General features: G+C 47.3%; 1 protein-coding gene across 2 annotated transcripts in view; it reads left to right on the top strand.

The window, feature by feature from the left end:
• LOC128686535 (GATA-binding factor C) overlaps positions 1-27,500 on the top strand; it is a 339,721-nt gene that overhangs the window by 99,041 nt on the left and 213,180 nt on the right. Inside the window, exon 3 of one of the 2 annotated variants that reach the window (XM_070084232.1) lies at positions 17,943-18,554. In XM_070084232.1, coding sequence (XP_069940333.1) covers positions 17,943-18,554 — 612 coding nt within the window. The remainder of the gene's footprint in view (positions 1-17,942; positions 18,555-27,500) is intronic. The other variant, XM_070084233.1, reaches the window with a different exon arrangement.

The following is a 27,500-nucleotide window of genomic DNA, read 5'->3' as shown; positions in this document are numbered from 1 at the left end:
GGAAAATAAGGAGAGCAGTCGTAGAGCCAGAAACGAATATGCACAGATAAGAAGGGAGGCCCAAAGACAATATGAAAATGACATAGCAGCGAAAGCCAAATCTGACCCGAAACTGTTGTACAGCCACATCAGGAAGAAAACAACAGTCAAGGACCAGGTAATCAGGCTAAGGAAGGAAGGAGGAGAGACAACAAGAAATGACCGTGAAGTATGTGAGGAACTAAACAAGAGATTCAAAGAAGTGTTCCAGAAAGACGGAGAGGTGGGGCACACCACCATGTGCTGGACACAGTGCACACAACCGAGGAAGAAGTGAAGAGGCTTCTGAGTGAGCTAGATACCTCAGAGGCAATGGGGCCAGATAACATCTCCCCATGGGTATTGAGAGAGGGAGCAGAGGCGCTATGTGTACCCCTAACAACAATATTCAATACATCTATCGAAACAGGGAGATTGCCTGAGGCATGGAAGACAGCAAATGTAGTCCCAATCTTTAAAAAAGGAGACAGTCATGAAGCATTAAACTACAGACCAGTGTCACTGACATGTATAGTATGCAGAATCATGGAGAAGATTATCAGGAGAAGAGTGGTGGAACACCTAGAAAGGAACGATCTCATCAACAGCAGCCAACATGGTTTCAGGGATGGGAAATCCTGTGTCACAAACCTACTGGAGTTTTATGACATGGTGACAGCAGTAAGACAAGAGAGAGAGGGGTGGGTGGATTGCATATTTTTGGACTGCAAGAAGGCGTTTGACACAGTTCCACACAAGAGATTGGTGCAAAAACTGGAGGACCAAGCAGGGACAACAGGGAAGGCACTACAATGGATCAGGGAATACTTGTCAGGAAGACAGCAGCGAGTCATGGTACGTGGCGAGGTGTCAGAGTGGGCACCTGTGACCAACGGGGTCCCACAGGGGTCAGTCCTAGGACCAGTGCTGTTTCTGGTATTTGTGAACGACATGACGGAAGGAATAGACTCTGAGGTGTCCCTGTTTGCAGATGACGTGAAGTTGATAAGAAGAATTCACTCGATCGAAGACCAGGCAGAACTACAAAGGGATCTGGAGAGGCTGCAGACCTGGTCCAGCAATTGGCTCCTGGAGTTCAATCCCACCAAGTGCAAAGTCATGAAGATTGGGAAAGGGCAAAGAAGACCGCAGACGGAGTACAGTCTAGGGGGCCAGAGACTACAAACCTCACTCAAGGAAAAAAATCTTGGGGTGAGTATAACACCAGGCACATCTCCTGAAGCGCACATCAACCAAATAACTGCTGCAGCATATGGGTGCCTAGCAAACCTCAGAACAGCATTCCGACATCTTAATAAGGAGTCATTCAGGACCCTGTACACAGTGTACGTTAGGCCCATATTGGAGTATGCGGCACCAGTTTTGAACCCACACCTAGCCAAGCACGTAAAGAAACTAGAGAAAGTGCAAAGGTTTGCAACAAGACTAATTCCAGAGCTAAGAGGTATGTCCTACGAGGAGAGGTTAAGGGAAATCAACCTGACGACACTGGAGGACAGTAGAGATAGGGATGACATGATAACAACGTACAAAATACTGAGAGGAATTAACAAGGTGGACAAAGACAGGATGTTCCAGAGATGGGACACAGCAACAAGGGGACACAGTCGGAAGTTGAAGACACAGATGAATCACAGGGATGTTAGGAAGTATTTCTTCAGCCACAGAGTAGTCAGGAAGTGGAATAGTTTGGGAAGCGATGTAGTGGAGGCAGAATTCATACATAGTTTTAAGCACATGTATGATAAAGCTCACAGTTCAGGGAGAGTGACCTAGTAGCGACCAGTGAAGAGGCGGGGCCAGGAGCTTGGACTCGACCCCTGCAACCTCAACTAGGTGAGTACAACTAGGTGAGTACACACACACACACACACACACACACACACACACACACATACACACACACACACACACACACACACACACACACACACACACACACACACACACACATACACACACACACACACACAGGGAAGAAAGAGACTACATAGCAGGTACACTTCAGTCTGGGGAACACAAAGTGGTCATTGCAGTGATGTATAATCCACCACAGAACTGCAGGAGGCCAAGAGAGGAATATGAAGAATGCAACAGAGCAATGGTGGACACACGTGCTGAGGTGGCAAGAAGAGCTCACTCCAGCAGAGCAAAGTTGCTGGTTATGGGGGATTTCAACCACAGGGAGATTGACTGGGAAAACCTGGAGCCGCTTGGGGGTCCCGAAACATGGAGAGCCAGGATGTTGGACGTGGTGCTGGAAAACCTCATGCACCAACATGTTAAGGACACTACCAGAGTGAGAGGGGAGGATGAACCAGCAAGATTGGACCTTGTGTTCACCCTGGGCAGCTCTGACATTGAGGACATCAAGTATGAGAGTCCCCTAGGAGCTAGCGACCACGTGGTTCTGTGCTTTGAATTCATAGTAGAGCTGCAAGTGGAGAGAATAACAGGAATAGAATGGGAAAAGCCTGACTATAAAAGAGGGGACTACATAGGGTTGAAGAACTTCCTGCGGGAGGTCCAGTGGGACAGAGAACTGGCAGGAAAGCCAGTAAATGAAATGATGGAATATGTAGCAACAAAATGCAAGGAGGCAGTGGAAAGGTTCATTCCCAAGGGCAACAGTAACAACGGGAAGATCAGAACAAGCCCCTGGTTTACCCGACGGTGTAAGGAGGCAAAACCAAAGTGCAATAGAGAATGGAAAAAGTACAGAAGGCAGAGAACACACGAAAATAGGGAGATCAGTCGCAGAGCCAGGAATGAGTACGCACAGGTAAGGAGGGAGGCCCAGCGACAGTATGAAAATGACATAGCATCGAGAATCAAGACTGACCCGAAACTGTTGTATAGCCACATCAGGAGGAAGACAACAGTCAAAGACCAGGTGATCAGATTAAGGACAGAAGGTGGAGAACTCACAAGAAATGATCAGGAGGTATGTGAGGAGCTGAACAGGAGATTTAAGGAAGTTTTTACAGTAAGATAAGATAAGATAAGATTTCGTTCGGATTTTTAAACCCGGAGGGTTAGCCACCCAGGATAACCCAAGAAAGTCAGTGCGTCATCGAGGACTGTCTAACTTATTTCCATTGGGGTCCTTAATCTTGTCCCCCAATATGCGACCCACACCAGTCGACTAACACCCAGGTACCTATTTGCTGCTAGGTGAACAGGACAACAGGTGTAAGGAAACGTGTCGAAATGTTTTCACCCCGCCGGGAATCGAACCCGGGCCCTCCGTGTGTGAAGCGGGAGCTTTAGCCACCAGGCCACCGGGCCTGTGGGAAGACAGCACAGAAGGGAACATCAAGAGGGAATATAACAACAAGTGTTGGATGACATACGAACAACTGAGGAGGAGGTGAAGAAGCTCTTAAGTGACCTTGACACCTCAAAGGCGATGGGACCGGACAACATCTCCCCATGGGTCCTTAGAGAAGGAGCAGAGATGCTGTGTGTGCCTCTAACCACAATCTTCAACACATCCCTTGAAACTGGGCAACTACCTGAGAAATGGAAGACAGCTAATGTAGTCCCCATATTTAAGAAAGGAAACAGAAACGAGGCACTAAACTACAGACCTGTGTCTCTGACATGTATTGTGTGCAAAGTCATGGAGAAGATTATCAGGAGGAGAGTGGTCGAACACCTGGAAAGGAACAAGATTATAAATGAAAACCAGCATGGGTTCATGGAAGGCAAATCTTGTATCACAAACCTCCTGGAGTTTTATGACAAGGTAACAGAAGTAAGACACGAGAGAGAGGGTTGGGTAGATTGCGTTTTCCTAGACTGCAGGAAGGCCTTTGACACAGTTCCCCACAAGAGATTAGTGCAGAAGCTGGAGGATCAGGCACACGTAAAAGGAAGGGCACTGCAATGGATAAGGGAATACCTGACAGGGAGGCAGCAACGAGTCATGGTACGTGAAGAGGTATCACAGTGGGCGCCTGTTACGAGCGGGGTCCCACAGGGGTCAGTTCTAGGACCAGTGCTATTTTTGATATATGTGAACGACATGATGGAAGGAATAGACTCTGAAGTGTCCCTGTTCGCAGATGACGTGAAGTTGATGAGAAGAATTAAATCGGACGAGGATGAGGCAGGACTGCAAAGAGACCTGGAGAGGCTGGACATGTGGTCCAGTAACTGGCTTCTCGAATTCAATCCAGCCAAATGCAAAGTCATGAAGATTGGGGAGGGGCAAAGAAGACCGCAGACAGAGTATAGGCTAGGTGGACAAAGACTACAGACCTCACTCAGGGAGAAAGAACTTGGGGTGACCATAACACCGAGCACATCACCGGAGGCACACATCAACCAAATAACCGCTGCAGCATACGGGCGCCTGGCAAACCTGAGAATAGCGTTCCGATACCTTAATAAGGAATCGTTCAAGACACTGTACACTGTGTATGTTAGGCCCATACTGGAGTATGCAGCACCAGTCTGGAACCCACACCTGGTCAAGCACGTCAAGAAGTTAGAGAAAGTACAAAGGTTTGCAACAAGGCTAGTCCCAGAGCTCAAGGGAATGTCGTACGAGGAAAGGTTAAGGGAAATCGGACTGACGACACTGGAGGACAGAAGGGTCAGGGGAGACATGATAACGACATACAAGATACTGCGGGGAATAGACAAGGTGGACAGAGATAGGATGTTCCATAGAGGGGACACAGGGACAAGGGGTCACAACTGGAAGGTGAAGACTCAGACGAGTCACAGGGACGTTAGGAAGTATTTCTTCAGTCATAGAGTTGTCAGCAAGTGGAATAGCCTAGCAAGTGAAGTAGTGGAGGCAGGAACCATACATAGTTTTAAGAAGAGGTATGACAAAGCTCAGGAAGCAGAGAGAGAGAGGATCCAGTAGCGATCAGTGAAGCGGCGGGGCCAGGAGCTGAGTCTCGACCCCTGCAACCACAATTAGGTGAGTACAATTAGGTGAGTACACACACACACACACACACATATAAACACAGACATAACTTAGTAATACTTACCATAGGGTCAACTTTGAAGCTTAAACTGGTATACTGGTGCTACCACTCACTGATGCAGACGCGACGGTCGATGTTACTTATTCCAAACCTGTTTCTTCTTCTGCTGTCACCACTACCACTACTACACTACCATCATCACCAATCCACTACAGTCACCACCACTCTGCAATCACCACCACACTACCGTCATCATACTACCAACAGCACCACCAAGATTACACTACCATCACCATCACCACCATTCTACCATCAAAGTCACCATACTACCATCACCACCACCATACTACAATCACCTTCACCACCATGACACTACCATCACAACCACCACCATACTACCATTACAGCCACCATACTACCATCACCATCACCACCACCATACTACTAGTAACCACCATCACCACCACCACCACCACACTACCATCACCAACACCACCACCACACTACCATCACCAACACCACCACCACACCACCATCATCACCACCACCACCACACTACCATCACCACCACCACACTACTATCACCATCACCACCACACTACCATCATCATCACCACCACCGTACTACCATCACCACCACCACCACATCATCACCACCACCACAACCACCACAACAACCACCACCACACTACCATCACCACCACACTACTGTCACCACTACCACCACTATTACCACCACCATCACCACCAAACTACCTCCACATCAGCCATCACCACCTCTGCTATCAACACCTCTGCAATCACCACCTCTGCCATCACCACCTCCGCCATCACCCCGTCCGTCGTCACCACCTCTGCCATCACCACCTCTGTCATCACCTCCTCTGCCATTACCACCTCTGCCATCAACCATCTCTGCCATCAACACCTCTGCCATCACCACCTCTGCCATCAACCATCTCTGCCTTCACCACCACTGCCATCACCCCCTCGTCATCACCACTTGCATTACCACCTTTGCCATCACCACATCATGCATCACCACCTCAGTCACCACCGCCTCAGTCACTATCATCTCAGTCACCACCACCTCTGCCATCACCACCTCTGTTATCACCACCTCTGCCATCACCACCTCTGTTATCACCACCTCTGCCATCACCACCTCTGTTATCACCACCTCTGCCATCACCACCTCTGTTATCACCACCTCTGCCATCACCACCTCTGACATCACCACCTCTGCCATCACCTCTGCCATCACCACCTCTGCTATCACCACCTCTGCCATCACCACCACTGTTATCACCACCTCTGCCATCACCACCTCTGCCATCACCACCTCTGCCATCACCACCTCTGTTATTACCACCTCTGCCATCACCACCTTTGCCATCACCACCTCTGCCATCACCACCTCTGTCATCACCACCTCTGCCATCACCACCTCTGCCATCACCACTTTTGCCATCACCACCTCTGCCACCACCCCATCAGCCAACACCACGTGAACCACCACCATATCAGCCACCATCACATCTGCCACCACTATCTCTGCCACCACCACATCAACCACCACCACCTCTGCCACCACCACCACTTAAGCTGGTAGTGTACCATCTTCAGCATTTAAACTCACACTTAATTTTTTTAAACGTGCAGTGGTTGTGGCGTTTACTTCCTCGTGTTGTAATTCCTTCCCTTGTTCTCCCATTCTCTGAAAAAGAACTTCCATGTGTCCCTCTGGCACCTGTTCTTTTTTATAGTGTCACACTGTGGCAGTCTGATCTTCCTGGCACTGGCTTCTGAAACTCTTCTTCGTCCCATTGTTTCGTGTACTTTGACAGTCTTTTGTGTGACAAATGGTTTAAAAAACGTTTCTCCAGCCAGTGACTTTTTCAGTCCAATACAGACAAGAACGGTGGAAGAAGAGGAGGAGTTTTAGGGACTGATTATTTCAAACTTCTCTTCTTCTTTCACAGTTCTTCTTTGCAATGGACTGAAGAAGCCACTGGCTGGAGAAACGTTTCCTCAGTAAAGATACCCAAATGTTGCAGAAGTGTTATGTTTCTCAGTCTTATGTGTGTTTATCATGTCACCTCTCATTCCTCTCAGCAGTATATTATTATCAATGCTCTATATCTTCCTCCCTCCCTCCCTCTCTGTCTCACTCATCTCCCTTCACCTTTCTCATCCTCCCTCCGTGTCTCTCGTTTCTACCGACATCTATCACATGCTCCCTCTGCGCATGTCGGTGACAGTAAATATAACAAGGAAATAATTAACAAACTCATGTAAACCAGTAGGGGTTACACAGAGTCTGTGAAAAGAGAAGTAGTCAGGTTTCACTGAATACTAGTGAAGAGCTCAACAGCCCTTCACTAGTATTAATCCATCCCGGTGAAGGGTAGCATTTCATCAGGGGGAGGGGGCTTTGCAATGTTGCTATTGAAGGGATTTTGATTTACGTAGTTGGAGTTACATTTCCCTATCTCGGAACAGACATGATTATCTCCCATTCATATTTGGAGTAGTAAGACTTCTCACGGATTTAACGCTTCTCCGTGTCGAAGACTGTGTATGGGTTGTAGATGAATGGTCCAGAGAACTGACACGTTGATAAATTAGACACATGTGCAACTCTTGGGTATCTTTACTGAGGAAACGTTTCGCCACACAGTGGCTTCATCAGTCCATACAAAGGAGAATCGTGAAGAACAGGAGGAGAATGAGGTAATCAGTCCCTCAACCTTGAATCGATGTGGTCAGTCCATCAATCTTGAAAAAAATACAGCATATGTGCGGAGAAGTAGCTTATATACTGTAGGCAGGAGAGGTGCAGCAGTCGTAGGTGGTGTCACATTTGACCAGTGTGGAAGTAGGTCGTGCCCAAGGGTTAGGCAAGCGAAGAATTCCCAAGTATTAAGATCCCTAACCCTTGGGCACGACCTACTTCCACACTGGTCAAATGTGACACCACCTACGACTGCTGCACCTCTCCTGCCTACGGTATTTGAGCTACTTCTCCGCAGATATGCTGTATTCTTTTCAGGGTTGATGGGCTGACCATATCGACTCAAGGCTGAGGGACTGATTACCTCAAACTCCTCATGTTCTTCACCATTCTCCTTTGTATGGACTGATGAAGCCACTGTGTCGCGAAACGTTTCCTCAATAAAGATACCCAAGAGTTGCACATGTGTATGGGAGTAACGTTCTGCGTGTTGTTTACCCTGGTGTCACCCGTCCACTGACTAACCCTCACGATCGAAGCTCTTGTTTTATCTCCTTGGCTTATTCAGATCTTCATTTTCCAACTGTGTTCTCTCCCCGTCTCCACTCCTTTGAAATAAATTGTCTTTATTCACTCCGTTAGGGTTGTGAGTATCGTGTATTGTGGGATCATATCTCCTGGGACCCGTCGTCTGTGTTTGCTCCTTATGGTAGCAACACGATTGCTGCCATCATTTGGGTATCTTTACTGTGGATACGTTTCGCCAGCCAGTGACTTCATCAGTCCAACACAGAGAAGAACGGTAGAAGATGAGAAGGAGTTTGAAGTAATCAGTCCCTCAGCCTGGAGATGAGGCTAATATACTGCAGATAGGTGAGGTGAAGAAGCTGGAGGTGGCGTCACAGGTGGACAAAACCCATTAGTGGAAGTACGTTATGCCTTATAAGTCAAGCCAGTGTTGAAAAATTCCCTGTATCAAGATCCCAAGATGTTACTGTGTCTGACAGATATTATAAAAATGATTTAGCGAGCAGACAATAATGAAATAGATGTTTGTGCAACATATGGGTGTCTTTATTCTGGAATCGTTTCGCCAGCCAGTGGCTGGCCCCATTGATGTGCTTTTAAAGACACTGAGGGACTGATTGCCTCAGACTCCTCTTTTTCCGCCCTTCTTCCTTGTAATGTACTAATGAAGCCAATGACTGACGAAACGTTTCCACAATAAAGATTCCAAAATGTCTGCTTTCTAAACCATTTATATAATAAGGTTTCCTGGCAAGCCTCTGCAACCAAAGATTCGTGAACAGAGTGAACATTTTATTTTACGACGTTTTGCCCAATGTGGAACTTCGTTAATTACCTAAAAAAAAAAAAAGTCAGACAGTGGAGAACACGTCTTTAAATACAACGCTTTATGTCTGTGTCCTTTTTTTCAACATTTATTTGTCCGTGATTCATCCTTTGTCGTCTTCGTCGTCAACCGTATGTCTTAGCCTCTAGACCGTCTCCATTATTCTAACGTGAACATGGAGGTGTGGGTTTCACAATGGTGCTACTTACTCTAGCATGATCCTCACATACGTGATTCACATTTTGGGATGGCTGACTACTGCTGTTTCATTTTGCAACTTTCAGAACTCGGTTGACTTGATCTTTTTCACATTGAGCTCTAGAAACAGTGTCAGCAGTAACTGGAACCTACTAAGCAGGCTTCTTCAGTCGAGTACAGAGGTGAATCGTATACCAGAGACAGTTGAAGAGACTGAGGTCAGTCTGTCAGCCATGATTGACGCCGATCACTTCCACAGCGTTGCTCACTCTGGTGAACTACGGAGCTGGGAGGGATTGAACCCATGACAAGTCAGTCCTGGAGTTTTGGAACTCACTTGAGATAGGTTCTATCCCCGCCCTTTCCATGATTTGTTTTCAATCGTGTTGTTACGATTTGTTGAGTTATGAATACTGGTCGCAAGGAAATGTAACACAGAAGTTTATTTTAGACGATGCTCCCTTCAGGACCGAGCCTCGTCAAGCATTTATCCAGAGCGGAACGTAAAATAAAGGTCTGCATTGCGTATCTCCATATGAAGAGGGTTGGTGCACCGTCTACGAGATCAGTCCCACTTGTGTTCCTCAAACCACTACCCAGGAATGTACTCCCCCCCTTATCCTGAATCATTCAAAACCTGTCTCCTCTTATAATCTCATTGAGACTCTCCGTGTTGTATAATGCATCACATCAAGTTCATGAGCAGCCATTAACTGGAGACAAAACTCACACTCTCCTCCGCTACTTATAGCAGTGGGGATGGAGTATTTTATGTGTGTGTGTGTGTGCCTGCGTGTGTACTCACCTACTTGTGGTTGCAGGGGTTGAGTCGCAGCTCCTGGCCCCGCCTCCTCGTTGGTCGCTACCAGGTCCACTCTCTCCCTACTCTAAGAGCCTGTGTGTGTGTGTGTGTGTGTGTGTGTGTGTGTGTGTGTGTGTGTGTGTGTGTGTATGTGTGTGTGTGTGTGTGTGTGTGTATGTGTGCATAAATATGTTAATAACGATTACATCTTGGTAAATATACAGACTTTTACGTCGGGTTGAGTAGTGTGTGTGGAGTAGTTAGCGTACACGTTAGGTTGGGTTGAATCTCATTTTCCCTATCGTCCATCTGGCCGTCGGTGTATAAGTGAAATAAGCGATGGGCCGTAGCGAACTATAAGTAATTTAAGCGATCGTATACGCCAAGGTGATAAGGCATTGTTAGAGAGTAGAATTATAGTCGACGGAGCCTTTTCTCTTTTCTCTCTTTAGCAGTTGCGTTCGAAGTGTTTTAAATGGGCGCATTTTGTTTATAAGCAGACACGGTGAAATGCCATTGTGATTTGCCACATTTGCGTATGTAAATAGTAAATGAAGAATAAATAGGTACAATACAAAAGTAACCCGAATATAGGAGAAAGAAATTTTTGACGACGTTTCGGTCAGACCTAGACCATTAATAAAGCTCTATGCATGGCGAAACGTTGCTCCCATAAATGCTTGGCTCTGTTCCTGTGTCTTTTATTCACGTCAGTAAATGGTGCAAACTAATCCGGCCGCAGAAAATAAGAGTTTACGAGATGACCTCTATATTTTTGGCCTCACTTCTGAGGCCCTCGTCAACTGTTTTTTTTTTTTTTTATACATGTGGGTTATTTTGTATCCTTGACCGGTGTTTGTCACACTCTTGTAAATAGATGCTAGCAAAATTAATAAAAAAAGTATATACTAGTATGTAATTATAGTTTTCGTATTGTTTAAATATTTTCAATGTATTTTCTGAAAGTTTAGTTCTGTAATACGTTTAAATTATTATTGTTATTATTATTATTATTATTATTATTATTGGTTTAGAAAGACACGTAAGCAAACACTATAACATATTTATTAGAAAACGTTTCGGTCCTGGGACCTTGATCACTTCTAACATACAGAGGTAGAAAGACATTATATATATAGGCGGAGAGTGAGATGTGACGCACGTGACCTGAGGAATGTCATAAGAACATAAGAATGGAGGAACACTGTAGAAGGCCTACTGGCCCATGCGAGGCAGGTCCTTATCAAAACAACCTCTGTCTATGATGAGGACCAGTAGACGATGAAATCATGTGACTCCTGTGTTGTTGGGTTGGTGCTGCTTAAGTATCATGTATGCCAATGTTTTTGAAATTTTGTAGTTTCCAGTGTTGCGTTCTATAGTGTCGGTGACGGTGATTAGTAAGGCTTCTAGGCACCGTCGGCGTCTGAGGTCTGGTTCGGTGAGAACGAGTTGTGCCTCGTTCCAGTTCATCAAATGCCCCGTTGAGTCTCTGTGGAGGACACAGGCGTACCTTACATCGTCTCTGTTAGAGGCATTTCGATGCTCATTCAGGCGGACTGCCAGATCTCTGCCTGTCTCGCCTACATATTTCTTGGGACAGAACCCACAAGGGATCGTGTAGACGCCTGCTGTAGAAGTTAGAGGTGTGGGGCTGCGTTTAGTAGTGAGGTCTTTGATAGAGGATGTGTTTATGGTGGAAACGTTGATGTTACTCATAGCAAGTGCCCGGCGAGTATTCGTGGCAACATCGCCACATGGGAGTACTATGAACTGTTTAGGGGGCTGTTCCATGGGCGGTTTGTTGAGGATAGCTTGTGCCTTGAGTCTGCAATCTCGGATGAAGAAAGATGGGAACTGAAGACGTGTAAAGGCTTGTGTTATGTAAGTGCATTCTTCTTCTAGAAAACAAGGGCTGGAGATGCGAAGAGCTCTCAAGAAGAAGCCAATGAGGACTCCTCTCTTAGTGCGGGTATCTTGGTGTGAATAAAAGTGTATAAGATCGTCCTTGTTGGTAGGTTTTCTATACACTTTGAAGAGAAGTTTGTCACTGTCGGGAGATCTGCACAATAGAACGTCGAGGAAAGGAAGTTTGCCATCATTTTCGAGTTCAAGTGTAAACTTTATTGATGGTTCAACTGCATTGATCTTGTTGAGAAGGGCCTGGATATTGAGACGTCTTGGATAGAAAACCAATATATCATCAACGTATCTTAGCCAGGTAACGGTGTTGGGAATGAGGGTGCTGAATTTCTCTGTCTCCAAGTTTTCCATGAAGAGGTTGGCAAGCACAGCACTGAGCGGGCTGCCCATTGCCATCCCAAAGCATTGTTTGTAACAGTTGTCCTGATACTTGAAGAAGTTGAAATTAACACACAGTTCCACTAGATTGATGAAATCTAGAAGAGGTAAAGGGAGGTCGTGGTTTTCAGTGAGCCTCTGTCTCAGAATGTTGATTGCAGCGTCAGTAGGAACGTTGGTAAAGAGGGCTGTGACATCGAAGGAAGCCATGCTTTTGTTTTTGACATTCAGGTTGGAAATTCGGGAGAGAAGGTCACCTGAATGTTTGAGGTGGGCTTGTGCAAAGAAAGGTATAAAATACCGACAATATGAAAGTTAAGACACATGTGCAACATCTGGATATCTTTATTGTAGTAGACGTTTCGCCATCCAGTGGCTTTATCAATACAGATTCTAGGACATAATAGGAAGACAGTAGAACTATATACAAAAGATGAGGTAATCAGTCCCTCGGCCTTGGAGTTAGTGTTCACAGCATCGTGGTGGAGGAGAGTCTGGAGCAAAGGCAAGAAGACTGGCGCTTTTTATAGGCGTCAGTGAATGGGACGGGCAGCAGACGAGGTCAGTCACTGGTAGGCGGGATTCCCCAGTGGAAGTAGGTCCTTCCCAAAGAGATGGGTTAGTTGCAGTTGCAAGACCTTCTTCACGGCTGCTGCAACTAACCCATCTCTTTGGGAAGGACCTACTTCCACTGGGGAATCCCGCCTACCAGTGACTGACCTCGTCTGCTGCCCGTCCCATTCACTGACGCCTATAAAAAGCGCCAGTCTTCTTGCCTTTGCTCCAGACTCTCCTCCACCACGATGCTGTGAACACTAACTCCAAGGCCGAGGGACTGATTACCTCATCTTTTGTATATAGTTCTACTGTCTTCCTATTATGTCCTAGAATCTGTATTGATAAAGCCACTGGATGGCGAAACGTCTACTACAATAAAGATATCCAGATGTTGCACATGTGTCTTAACTTGAGGTGGGCTTGACTGATAGTGCCCAGAAGCGCTGAAAGGTATTTGGCAAGGTGGCCGGCTAGTTTGTGTGGTGCACTCCCTATGCCCGAAGTGATAGGCCGTAGTGGGATGCCAGGTTTGTGTGTCTTAGGAAGGCCATACAGGCGTGCTGGTTTCGGTTGACCTGGTAAAAGTTTAAGTAGTTTTTTGCCTTGTTCTGATTTTCGTAAGATGCTACGAGAATCAGAACAAGGCAAAAAACTACTTAAACTTTTACCAGGTCAACCGAAACCAGCACGCCTGTATGGCCTTCCTAAGACACACAAACCTGGCATCCCACTACGGCCTATCACTTCGGGCATAGGGAGTGCACCACACAAACTAGCCGGCCACCTTGCCAAATACCTTTCAGCGCTTCTGGGCACTATCAGTCAAGCCCACCTCAAACATTCAGGTGACCTTCTCTCCCGAATTTCCAACCTGAATGTCAAAAACAAAAGCATGGCTTCCTTCGATGTCACAGCCCTCTTTACCAACGTTCCTACTGACGCTGCAATCAACATTCTGAGACAGAGGCTCACTGAAAACCACGACCTCCCTTTACCTCTTCTAGATTTCATCAATCTAGTGGAACTGTGTGTTAATTTCAACTTCTTCAAGTATCAGGACAACTGTTACAAACAATGCTTTGGGATGGCAATGGGCAGCCCGCTCAGTGCTGTGCTTGCCAACCTCTTCATGGAAAACTTGGAGACAGAGAAATTCAGCACCCTCATTCCCAACACCGTTACCTGGCTAAGATACGTTGATGATATATTGGTTTTCTATCCAAGACGTCTCAATATCCAGGCCCTTCTCAACAAGATCAATGCAGTTGAACCATCAATAAAGTTTACACTTGAACTCGAAAATGATGGCAAACTTCCTTTCCTCGACGTTCTACTGTGCAGATCTCCCGACAGTGACAAACTTCTCTTCAAAGTGTATAGAAAACCTACCAACAAGGACGATCTTATACACTTTTATTCACACCAAGATACCCGCACTAAGAGAGGAGTCCTCATTGGCTTCTTCTTGAGAGCTCTTCGCATCTCCAGCCCTTGTTTTCTAGAAGAAGAATGCACTTACATAACACAAGCCTTTACACGTCTTCAGTTCCCATCTTTCTTCATCCGAGATTGCAGACTCAAGGCACAAGCTATCCTCAACAAACCGCCCATGGAACAGCCCCCTAAACAGTTCATAGTACTCCCATGTGGCGATGTTGCCACGAATACTCGCCGGGCACTTGCTATGAGTAACATCAACGTTTCCACCATAAACACATCCTCTATCAAAGACCTCACTACTAAACGCAGCCCCACACCTCTAACTTCTACAGCAGGCGTCTACACGATCCCTTGTGGGTTCTGTCCCAAGAAATATGTAGGCGAGACAGGCAGAGATCTGGCAGTCCGCCTGAATGAGCATCGAAATGCCTCTAACAGAGACGATGTAAGGTACGCCTGTGTCCTCCACAGAGACTCAACGGGGCATTTGATGAACTGGAACGAGGCACAACTCGTTCTCACCGAACCAGACCTCAGACGCCGACGGTGCCTAGAAGCCTTACTAATCACCGTCACCGACACTATAGAACGCAACACTGGAAACTACAAAATTTCAAAAACATTGGCATACATGATACTTAAGCAGCACCAACCCAACAACACAGGAGTCACATGATTTCATCGTCTACTGGTCCTCATCATAGACAGAGGTTGTTTTGATAAGGACCTGCCTCGCATGGGCCAGTAGGCCTTCTACAGTGTTCCTCCATTCTTATGTTCTTATGACATTCCTCAGGTCACGTGCGTCACATCTCACTCTCCGCCTATATATATAATGTCTTTCTACCTCTGTATGTTAGAAGTGATCAAGGTCCCAGGACCGAAACGTTTTCTAATAAATATGTTATAGTGTTTGCTTACGTGTCTTTCTAAACCAACTTGTCGGTATTTATTACCAAGGTTTATACCATTATTATTATTATTATTATTATTATTATTATTATTATTATTATTATTCTGTTATATTTATTACTTTAATTATTATTATTATTATTATTATTATTATTATTATTATTATTATTATTATTGTTATTATTATTATTATTATTATTATTATTATTATTATTATTATTATTATTATTATTATTATTATTATTATTATCATCATCATCATCATCATCATCATTATTATTATTAAATTCACTGAGAAACTTTAAATCTGTTTGCGTCATACTGCATATGGAGAATGGGTGGTTATCAAGTTTGATTCGAGGAACGGAAAGGCATTTTTCCATTTCTTAGATCAAGAGTTCTTCTCCAGCCTCACTGCATCCCCTTCCCCTTAAAAGGAGGCATTTCCTAGCTGCCAGCAGTATGTGGGGCCCGGCGCTCCCCCCCCCCCCACATCTCGTAAAGCTCTCGGCATTTCCTCTCTTGTTGGAGTGTGTTTACCTTGGTGTCGATCGACGCGTCTGTTACCCCTCGGTCGCCGGCCATTTATCTTAGCTCGAAAAGGGGGGGAGGGTAAGGAGGTGCAGTCAACCCCCTGCCTTTTAAATATCTCCGCCAGGGCTCTAGGTGAGGAGCGAGAAAGCTCATTGGCGGGGACAATCAAACGAGTTGTTGTCGGGGTTGATTCCCTTGTTGTTGATGCTCTGCGGGGCTCTGGTTGTGCTGGTTCCTCTTCCTGTCCAGGCTTGTGATTCTCTTGGGTCAGGGACGTGTTGTTTCAGCGCAGGAGTGTTTCTTAAAAGCAAGGGTGTATGTTCCTTTAGCTCAGGGGTGTTTCTTCAAAGCAGGGACGTGTTCCCTCAGCTTTTTGGACTTGTTCCTTGGGCATACGGACGGATCCTTCAACGCTGGGACGTATCCTTCAGTGCACGGACGATCCTTCAGGTCACGGACGTGTTCCTTCAACGCAGGAACTTTTTTTTTGTTCTGCCTGTTCACTAAATGCTCAAGCATCTACCCCTCCTTCCGTCCACCCTCGATTCATACACCCTCTTTGTAAACCTATTCTGCTCCATCCCTTCTAAATTACTAACCCATCTCATCAACCTTTCCTCCTCCCTCTGAATAATACCTTTGATACCACCACTCCGTCTTCTAATTTATACGCTCTTTATTCTCTGCATAATATTCACACCACTCATGATATCTCCAATGGCTCCAGCCTAAATACCTGTTTTCACAAATATGTTTAAACCTTACGGGAGAAAATGTTGATGCGGAAAAGGTAAATTTATCGTGGGCGAACTTTGAGCTGTATAAGCATACGCATTTTTTAGCCTTCGCAACGCGGTCATAAGTAATTTTAAGTTTAGCTGTCAATAACCAGCAGGGGTTCAGACAATGAAGTTAGATGTATTATGCGATGGTCAAAGAATTGCAGAGGAATGTGGTGATTCCAGGGACTGGGCTCCAGCATCTGTGTTTCCTAAGCAAGTTTTCGTAATAATGAACTATTTAGAGAGTTACTGATTTTGAATTAATAGTAATAAGTTTACAGTCATGAATTCAGTTACACAAACTTTACAACGTAGTTATTTGTGATTGTGAATTATTTGCAATACTCTGTATATAGCAGGATGTGGTTGAATTTAGGCAAGTTGATAATGAGTTGTTTAAAATGAAAAGACTCAGGGCATTTTCCTAGAAGGGCTGGTAATGTGCCACTGTGGATAGAAAGCAGTTGTAAGCGAGTTTTTCTTTGAATTTATAAATTTGGTCACATTCCAGCATGCAACAACGCAGAGTGTAATGATAGTTTCTCTGTCAAAATTTACGCTTGATTAAGTCAGCATCTGGTACTGATACAAATTTCCCGACGTACCTGTAGTCCAACCGAACCCGGGCGGAAGTGACATTCACGAAAATGCTGATTTTGTTGGGATGGGAAGTGTCGCTGTTGCTTTACTTGGCACAGATTGAGTATCTGGTTGGGAGGCCGATTCTGGTTTTCCTGATCCATTTGGAGAAGTGCTCAACCGTGGCGAAGGCTTGGAGGACTTACAGTATGCCTTACAAAACAGTTAGTCAAGGAACTTAACAATATGATAGTTACACGGAGATGCTAGCAGCTCTGTACTACGTCATCTTGGAGACTTAAGAAGCGTGCCTCGACACAGGATGTTTACACCGAGAGGTGTGTGTTTGTCGGTGTATATACACTGAGAATTGTGTGTTTGTCGGTGTATATGCACTGAAAGGTGTGTTTTTGTCAATGTATATATACCCAGAGGTGCGTATCTCCCGGTGATTATACACTGAGTTTTCTTTAATCTCTGTATTATGGGATTAAAGTATTCCTGACTGGTGGTGCTGTATAGCCCTTGTGGTTTAGCGCTTCTTTTTGATTATAATAATAATAATACTGACTGGTGGTGCACAGGTGATATGCAGCCTTAATGACCCTTGTACAGTCGATTGACTTCAAACCTAATGTCTTATTATCAGTCTTTCTAGGAAATTCATGATGACGTCACTGACTTTTTGTTTACAATGTTGCAGGTCACGTGGATGCAGTCCCGTATAATGACGTCACTGATTGTTTTGTTTACATTGTTGCAGGTCGCGTGAGTGGCAGCCCAGTCCGCCCACACTACCCCACGCCCCTACACGCCGCCTGGTTCCCGGACCACTCCCGCGGCATGGGCGTGTCCCACACGCCCTCCACTTCATGGGTGCCACCCCTCACCTCCCGCCCACCACCCTCAGCGCCTCTACATCACACCCATCTCTTCACATTTCCGCCCACACCACCCAAGGACGCCACCCCGGACACTGTGGGTTTGACGGCGGCCGCCCACGACTACAGCAATGTGGCTACGTCCACGGGCGTCCACCACGTCCACCAGCCCAGCTTGGAGATGTCTATGGCGGAACTGAAGTCTCCGCCCGCCCTCCTCTCCGTCATGGGCGGCTCCAAACGTGAAGGTAGCGACGAATACGCCCTCCCCGAACCCCTCCATATCCACTCCCAGCACCCCTCCCTCCTCCACGCCCACAACCCCCTACCGCCGTCCACTGACGTCCTACACCCTGACTCCTACGCTGCCTACGATGCCTACCTTCCTGCGCATGAGGATGCCTACTACCCTACCCCCCCGGACCCCCCACCTCCTGGACGTGCCCAATCCAACTCCGCCTCCAAGAGCAAAGCCAAAGCCAAGGCCAGTGCCGGTAAGAGAGCTATCGAACGTGGCACTGCGGTGACTTCCTCCTCCTCTTCCTTCACCTCTTCCTTATCTTCCCCACCGCTTTGCTCAATGTTATTGCTAAGTGCTAACCTCCAGCAGAGTTCTTCACTAGCACAAACGCACCGCTGCACAGAGTCTTGTTAGCCTGCAACATAAACTGTTACTTGCAAGAAGACAAATCACTGTCGACAACTTGTGGGATGTCATTGGAAATGTGTTGGAAGCGTTTTCACTGAAGACGTCCTAAACCATATGGGCAACATATACGTATCTTTACTGGCGAAACGTTTCGTCTTCACAGCAGGCGTCAGTACAATACCTGAGACAACAGTAGAAGGTGAGAGGTTACTGAAGGTAATCAATACCTCAGCCTTGAACACCTTCAGTCTTTCCTAACCTAAAACGTTTCGTCGATGAAGATCCCAAAACGTTGCACATGTGTCTCTCGTCACCTCGCCCATACGGTATACGATTAAATATGGAAGATGTCCTGAGTGAAAGCATTCATACATGTATGTTTCTTTCTCACTGGTGCTGCTTATTTGTGTATTGTTCCAGTCATGGTATTGTGACTTTTGTTCCTGTCATGGTATTGTGACTTTTGTTCCTGTCATGGTATTGTGACTTTTGTTCCAGTCATGGTATTGTGACTTTTGTTCCAGTCATGGTATTGTGACTTTTGTTCCAGTCATGGTACTGTGACTTTTGTTCCAGTCATGGTATTGTGACTTTTGTTCCAGTCATGGTATTGTGACTTTTGTTCCAGTCATGGTATTGTGACTTTTGTTCCAGTCATGGTATTGTGACTTTTGTTCCAGTCATGGTATTGTGACTTGTTATATTTTTATTCATGTCCATTACCCACAAGCTACAACATCATACCCCTTCTCCGTACCGCTGCTACCAGCACCGCTGCTACCAGCACCGCTGTTACTGGTACCGCTGCTACCAGCACCGCTGCTACCAGCACCGCTGTTACTGGTACCGCTGCTACCAGCACCGCTGCTACTGGTACCGCTGCTACAGGCACCGCTGCTACCAGCACCGCTGTTACTGGTACCGCTGCTACCAGCACCGCTGCTACTGGTACCGCTGCTACAGGCACCGCTGCTACCAGCACCGCTGCTACCAGCACCACTGGTACTGGTACCGCTGCTACCAGCACCGCTGCTACTGGTACCACTGCTACCAGCACCGCTGCTACCGGTACCTCTGCTACCGGCACCGCTGCTACCGGCACCGCTGCTACCGGCACCGCTGCTACCAGCACCGCTGCTACTGGTACCGCTGCTACCGGCACCGCTGCTACTGGTACCGCTGCTACCGGCACCGCTGCTACTGGTACTGCTGCTACCGGCACTGCTGCTACCGGCACCGCTGCTACCGGCACCGCTGCTACTGGCACCGTTGCTACCAGCACCGCTGTTACTGGTACCGCTGCTATCGGCACCGCTGCTACTGGTACCGCTGCCACCAGCACGGCTGCTACTGGTACCGCTGCTATCGGAACCACTGCTACTGGTGCCGCTGCTACCAGCACCGCTGTTACTGGTACCGCTGCTACCAGCACCGCTGCTACCAGCACCGCTGTTACTGGTACCGCTGCTACCAGCACCGCTGCTACTGGTACCGCTGCTACAGGCACCGCTGCTACCAGCACCGCTGTTACTGGTACCGCTGCTACCAGCACCGCTGCTACTGGTACCGCTGCTACAGGCACCGCTGCTACCAGCACCGCTGCTACCAGCACCACTGTTACTGGTACCGCTGCTACCAGCACCGCTGCTACTGGTACCACTGCTACCAGCACCGCTGCTACCGGTACCTCTGCTACCGGCACCGCTGCTACCGGCACCGCTGCTACCGGCACCGCTGCTACCAGCACCGCTGCTACTGGTACCGCTGCTACCGGCACCGCTGCTACTGGTACCGCTGCTACCGGCACCGCTGCTACTGGTACTGCTGCTACCGGCACTGCTGCTACCGGCACCGCTGCTACCGGCACCGCTGCTACTGGCACCGTTGCTACCAGCACCGCTGTTACTGGTACCGCTGCTATCGGCACCGCTGCTACTGGTACCGCTGCCACCAGCACGGCTGCTACTGGTACCGCTGCTATCGGAACCACTGCTACTGGTGCCGCTGCTACCAGCACCGCTGCTACTGGTACCGCTGCTACCGGCACCGCTGGTACTGGTACCACTGCTACCGGCACCGCTGCTACTGGTACCGCTGCTACCGGCACAGCTGCTACTGGTACCGCTGCTACCGGCACCGCTGCTACCGGCACCGCTGCTACCGGCACCGCTGCTACCAGCACCGCTGCTACCAGCACCGCTGTTACTGGTACCGCTGCTACCAGCACCGCTGCTACCAGCACCGCTGTTACTGGTACCTCTGCTACCAGCACCGCTGCTACCAGCACCGCTGTTACTGGTACCGCTGCTACCAGCACCGCTGCTACCGGCACTGCTGCTACCAGCACCGCTGCTACCAGCACTGCTGTTACTGGTACCGCTTCTACCAGCACCGCTGCTACCAGCAACGCTATTACTGGTACCGCTGCTACCAGAACCACTGCTACCGGCACCGCTGATACAAGCACCGCTGCTACCAGTACCGCTGTTACTGGTACCGCTGCTACCAGCACCGCTGCTACCAGCACCGCTGCTACCAGCACCGCTGTTACTGGTACCGCTGCTACCAGCACCGCTGCTACCAGCACCGCTGTTACTGGTACCTCTGCTACCAGCACCGCTGCTACCAGCACCGCTGCTACCAGCACCGCTGTTACTGGTACCGCTGCTACCGGCACCGCTGCTACCGGCACCGCTGCTACCAGCACCGCTGCTACCAGCACCGCTGTTACTGGTACCGCTGCTACCAGCACCGCTGCTACCAGCACCGCTGTTACTGGTACCTCTGCTACCAGCACCGCTGCTACCAGCACCGCTGTTACTGGTACCGCTGCTACCAGCACCGCTGCTACCGGCACTGCTGCTACCAGCACCGCTGCTACCAGCACCGCTGTTACTGGTACCGCTGCTACCAGCACCACTGCTACCGGCACCGCTGCTACCAGCACCGCTGCTACCGGCACCGCTGCTACCAGCACCGCTGCTACCAGCACCGCTGTTAATGGTACCGCTGCTACTGGTACCGCTGCTACCAGCACCGCTGTTAATGGTACCGCTGCTACCAGCACCGCTGCTACCAGCACCGCTCCTACCGGCACCACTGCTACCGGCACCGCTGCTACCAGCACCGCTGCTACCGGCACCGCTGCCACCAGCACCGCCGCTACCAGCACCGCTGTTAATGGTACCGCTGCTACTGGTACCGCTGCTACCAGCACCGCTGTTAATGGTACCGCTGCTACCAGCACCGCTGCTACCAGCACCGCTGTTACTGGTACCGCTGCTACTGGTACCGCTGCTACTGGTACCGCTGCTACTGGTACCGCTGCTACTGGTACCGCTGCTACCGGCACCGCTGCTACTGGTACCGCTGCTACCGGCACCGCTGCTACCAGCACCGCTGTTACTGGTACCGCTGCTACTGGTACCGCTGCTACTGGTACCGCTGCTACTGGTACCGCTGCTACCAGCACCGCTGCTACCAGCACCGCTGTTACTGGTACCGCTGCTACTGGTACCGCTGCTACTGGTACTGCTGCTACTGGTACCGCTGCTACCGGCACTGCTGCTACTGGTACCGCTGCTACTGGTACCGCTGCTACTGGTACCGCTGCTACCGGCACCGCTGCTACCGGCACCGCTGCTACCGGCACCGCTGCTACTGGTACCGCTGCTACTGGTACCGCTGCTACTGGTACCGCTGCTACCGGCACCGCTGCTACCGGCAGCACTGCTACCGGCACCGCTGCTACTGGTACCGCTGCTACTGGTACCGCTGCTACTGGTACCGCTGCTACTGGTACCGCTGCTACCGGCACCGCTGCTACCGGCACCGCTGCTACCGGCACCGCTGCTACTGGTACCGCTGCTACCGGCACCGCTGCTACCGGCACCGCTGCTACTGGTACCGCTGCTACTGGTACCGCTGTTACTGGTACCGCTGCTACCGGCACCGCTGCTACCAGCACCGCTGCTACCGGCACCGCTGCTACCGGCACCACTGTTACCGGCACCGCTGTTACCGGCACCGCTGCTACCGGCACCGCTGCTCCCTGTAGCCACTCTTGGTGTCAAGAGCAATAAAGTCAACAAGAAGGCATAAAGACTAGTAATAGAAAAGGAAAAAACTACATACACAAAGGATACTTTTACAGAAGACATTCTAGTTCAATACTCTTTACATATATATATATATATATATATATATATATATATATATATATATATATATATATATATATATATATATATATATATATATATATATATAGTACATATTGTTAGGTGTTTGTCACTGATTATAATGCGAAAATCTCATCCAGCTCCTCAGAGTTGGGGCGCGTGCCCAATATACAGCAGGTATTACACCTCTGAACAGCCGCACTGAGTCGCTGAAACAGAAAACTAGCTGTCTTGGGATCCCTAGTTACCCTGATTAGTCTTTTGCCCAGCTCCTCAAGAAACTTAGAGGCACTCTTTCCCCATGAGCCAAGGGTCTCCGACCCGTTGGGAACAAATATATATTGATGGGCAAGTTCTCCATATTTTCTAGACTTCTGGGACTCCCTGAAGCTGGCGGCTGCCCCTCCTTCCTCCCTGGTGTATTGGAGATAAGTATCAGCCAAGGTAGATGCACATGTATAGTGCCACACCACCTGCTTGCCGTCTGACCAGGCTTGAAGGGTGATACCATCTGGACGCTTTTGGCTGCCATCTGATCTGCATAGTTGGGGTGGCTCCCTTAATGCTGGGCATCCGGCTGTTGTGAGACTCCTCTTGATAAAGTTATTAACCTCCTCATGTCGGATTTACGGCACACATGACCATGGTACCCGAATCGGTCTGCTGCTTCACTGCCACAAATACACCTGTGTTTGGCGAGAATAGGGGCGGCAAGTCGAAGGGCAACACCAATGCGGATGGTCTGTGGGTCGAGGCGTGAGCCAAGGCTGGAGTTAGGGACAGCCAACACAAAGTCCCCTGCATGAGGAGCTCTCACTGCCAGGAGGCGGGCTCTATCCTTCCCTGACACACTCTGCAACACTGTTGAGGCTATATTTTCCACTATTGGACCATCCCAGTGCGATTGTTTGTAGTTGTTGGGGGTAGCAGGTCTGGTTTCAGAACCCGTTAGACTATCCCAGATCATGGCTCCGTCAATGAACTCTTAGTCCTGGACTCCAATCTTGTCCCTAAGATGTTCAGGGAGAATCGCTGCTACAAGTCCTCTGGATGCAATACATGAGGACAGAAAAGCAGGTAGCGTAATCTGTGATGACTTTCGGACACCAATGCCTCCTAGTCTGACTGGAAGTGTAGCTTGGTTCCACTGCCCGAAAACTGGAGTAATGTTAAGTACTTTCGTAAAAATCTGCCTCAGGATACTCTCATATTCGTGGAGTATAGGGTTATCATATGAAGGTGCACATCTTAGGAAATATGTCAACCTGGGCAGACTCAAGCACTTTGTGAGAAGGTACAAGGCATTGTGGGTGTTATATTAGTTTCGCTTGCCGTATTCGGCAAGATGTTGCTATTTAAGACAAAATCGCAAATTTTGCCTATTGGGTACGACATATATATTGGCTTCTTTTACGTAGTGAGACGGCAGTAAATGCCGTCATGCGACGTAATGCAAATTAAGACGACGTTTCGCTCAGGGTTGAGCTATATCAAAACATGATGAAAAGTTTTGGTTTGCGTTACGTGTCGTTGAGCTGCTGTAGCGACACCATCAGCCTGCCTCTGTTTGCTTCACGTTTTAGTAGACAGGTTTTATTTTTACACGTAGTTTTACTTATACGCATGCACACGAACGTTTTTTTTTTCCCTTTCTTTTTCGGTCACTTATCGCTGTGTTTGCGCCATAGGGATTATTGCTGTATTTACAAACCCTTAACTCCAGAATCAAAATGGCGTACTGCCGACTAAATTAGAAAATAACACACGTCGCAGACCAAAGTTTTTATTGGGACAACGTTTCGCTCAGTGTAAAACCTTATCAAATCATAACTTTGTGATGCGCTACAGAGAGAAAAACGTCGCCCTAGCCAAAGTTACTTCAGCAACGTTAAGTCATTTTTCATTATCAATTCTCGCACCGCTGACAATGACATTTTCTGCTTTATTCACTATTTATTGCACAAGCGCTTCTCGCTACAAATTATGGCACCAGAACAGCTTTTTCTTAGCTAAACTTTCAGCGCTAAAGCGCTTGCCAACAGTCAGTGCAAGACGGAACTGTCTGCTGCACTTACAGCACTAAGACTTCTTTTGGGACTATAAACCATACCACGGGCGGGGATAGAGCCCGCGATCAGAGAGTCTCAAAACTCCAGACCGCGTTAGCCACTGGACCAGCTAGCCACAATAAGATTCGTCCAACTAGGTATATTTCTACATCATAGGAAGGTTAGCATAGGCACCACTGTGACCACAAATGCATTTGTGGTCACAGTGGTGCCTATGTTAACCTTCCTATGGTGTAGAAATATACCTAGTTGGGCGAATCTTATTGTGGCTAGCTGGTCCAGTGGCTAACGTGATGGTCTGGAGTTTTGAGACTCTCTGATCGCGGGCTCTATCCCCGCCCGTGGTATGGTTTGTTTGCAATCGTGTCATTACGATTTCGTGAGTCATGTTTGGGACTATAGTACTGACACTCTTCTGCCTGCACTTATGCACTGAAATGCTTTGTATATTTTTTTTAATAAACAAGAAAACGTCACGCAATATTTGGAAAAAGAAATTATTGTGAGGTCTTCAAGGGAGCCAGGAATATTTCCCTTGAGGCAAACACGCTTCTCCGAGGCTAAGGGTCCCCAGTATTTGAACCAGAGACGAAGTCCAGCTAGTGGCTCTTGTCTCAATGAGGTTTCCTTCAGCCTCTTCCAAACCAGCTGGAATTCCTGGAAACCCTGATGAGTTTAGCCCTTTTCTTTTTATTTTGGTCAATATATTGATAATCTAATTGATCAGGTTTATTAGATTTAAATTAAGAGGCTCTTGATCCAAGACAATGGACGTAAGCTACCGGTCCTAGAATCAAATCTAATAATAAATAAAAGAAGAAGGATTTTGAAAATAATAACAATAATAATAATAATAATTATAATAATAATAATAATAATAATAATAATAATAATAATAATAATAATAATAATAATAATAATAATAATAATAAAAATCAAAGATTTCAATATACATATTTGCCAAAAGAAACATGCAAGCATACATATGTGAACAAAGACACGAATTTGGCAAAATCATATGCAATAATATACGATAATTTCGACTCTTTGCGTCACACACACTGGAATTGCTAATGATAATAAAAAAAAAACACATCTGATATCTTTTGTGTTGCAAAAGAAATGAAAGAAAGAGTAACAGTATCTTTCTTGAGAGATTTATATAGATAAAGTCGTCCATAAGAGAAGATTTCATATCGTGTTTCTCTCTCTCTCTCTCTCTCTCTCTCTCTCTCTCTCTCTCTCTCTCTCTCTCTCTCTCTCTCTCTCTCTCTCTCTCTCTCTCTCTCTCAAAGAACCGAGGGAGAAAAAGATATCGCTATTAATATCCACTGTGTGGCTGATCAAAATGTTCGCCGCTCCTATTTAGTGACTCGTTTTAACGTTTCGATTGTCAATAAACCTTACATCTCGTCAGTGTTGATTTTTTAAAAGTGAGTTGTTTTCCCCACCAACTGCTGTTCTAACAGCCAGATATTCTCCACTGACTGCTGTTCTAACAGCCAGACATTCTCCATTAACTGCTGTTCTAACAGCCAGATATTCTCCATTGACTGCTGTTCTAACAGCCAGATATTCTCCACCAGCTGCTGTTCTAACAGCCGGATATTCTCCACTGACTGCTGTTTTAACAGCCGGATATTCTCCATTGACTGTTGTTCTGTATGCTTGTTACATTTGACTCTGATTCTAATTCAGTATTTAAAACAGGTGAGAATATTTCCTTAACTTTTTGGAGGTTTTTAGAAAGGTCAGTTTCAGTTTATCACTGAAGCAGCTAGTTTATTGTGCACTTCATTTTGTACACCCCATATTGTGCATCCTACAGTGTGCTCTCCCCTCTCCTGCCAAAGGAAGTGGCTAGTTTATTGCACATCCCATGTCAATACTGTGAATGGCTGTATGCAGCTTACTGTGCACCCCATGTCCATCCTGTGGAAGGGGGGGGGGCGAATATGGCTAGTTTATTGTACACCCCATATCCATTCTGTGGGCGGTAGTGGCTAGTTTATTTTACTCCCCATATCCATCCTCTGGATAATAGCACAAGAGCAAACAGATATTCAACAGCCAATGAAGAAATTCTAAGAGGGCTGACAAAAGTATATCTGTGCATGTGCAATTTTTACATATTCCTCACTCTTTATCTGCAATAATCAAATCCCTCGAGAGAAGGAGTCCGAGCAACTAAATAAAAGTCGATTCCGTAAGCGATTGAAAAACACCTGCTGCGGGGGCGAAACGTTTCGGTATTAAAGAAAGAAAAGTGTTCAGCGCATGTCTGATTCATTAACCCACTAACTAGTGGCCTCTGTCAGGAAACACTCTCTCTCTCTCTCTCCAATTGGCAACAGACGAGGAAGTCGGTTTAACCTTGGCACTGCTACACTAGTTGGCACTATGTGTATGTATCCCTTCATTCCCTTCCCCCTCCTCGGAGTGCCTGGCTCCTCTCCACGTATGTCATCACATCTTTTAACTACTTTTATCTAGGCTACTGTCGCGATCTCCTTCGTGGGTTACTGTGTTGTTTTCATGGGC

Source organism: Cherax quadricarinatus, chromosome 12 (genome assembly GCF_038502225.1).
Source record: "Cherax quadricarinatus isolate ZL_2023a chromosome 12, ASM3850222v1, whole genome shotgun sequence".
NCBI lineage: Eukaryota > Metazoa > Arthropoda > Malacostraca > Decapoda > Parastacidae > Cherax > Cherax quadricarinatus.
Note: the sequence above shows the minus strand (reverse complement) of the source record. Positions and strands in the feature narration are given on the sequence as shown.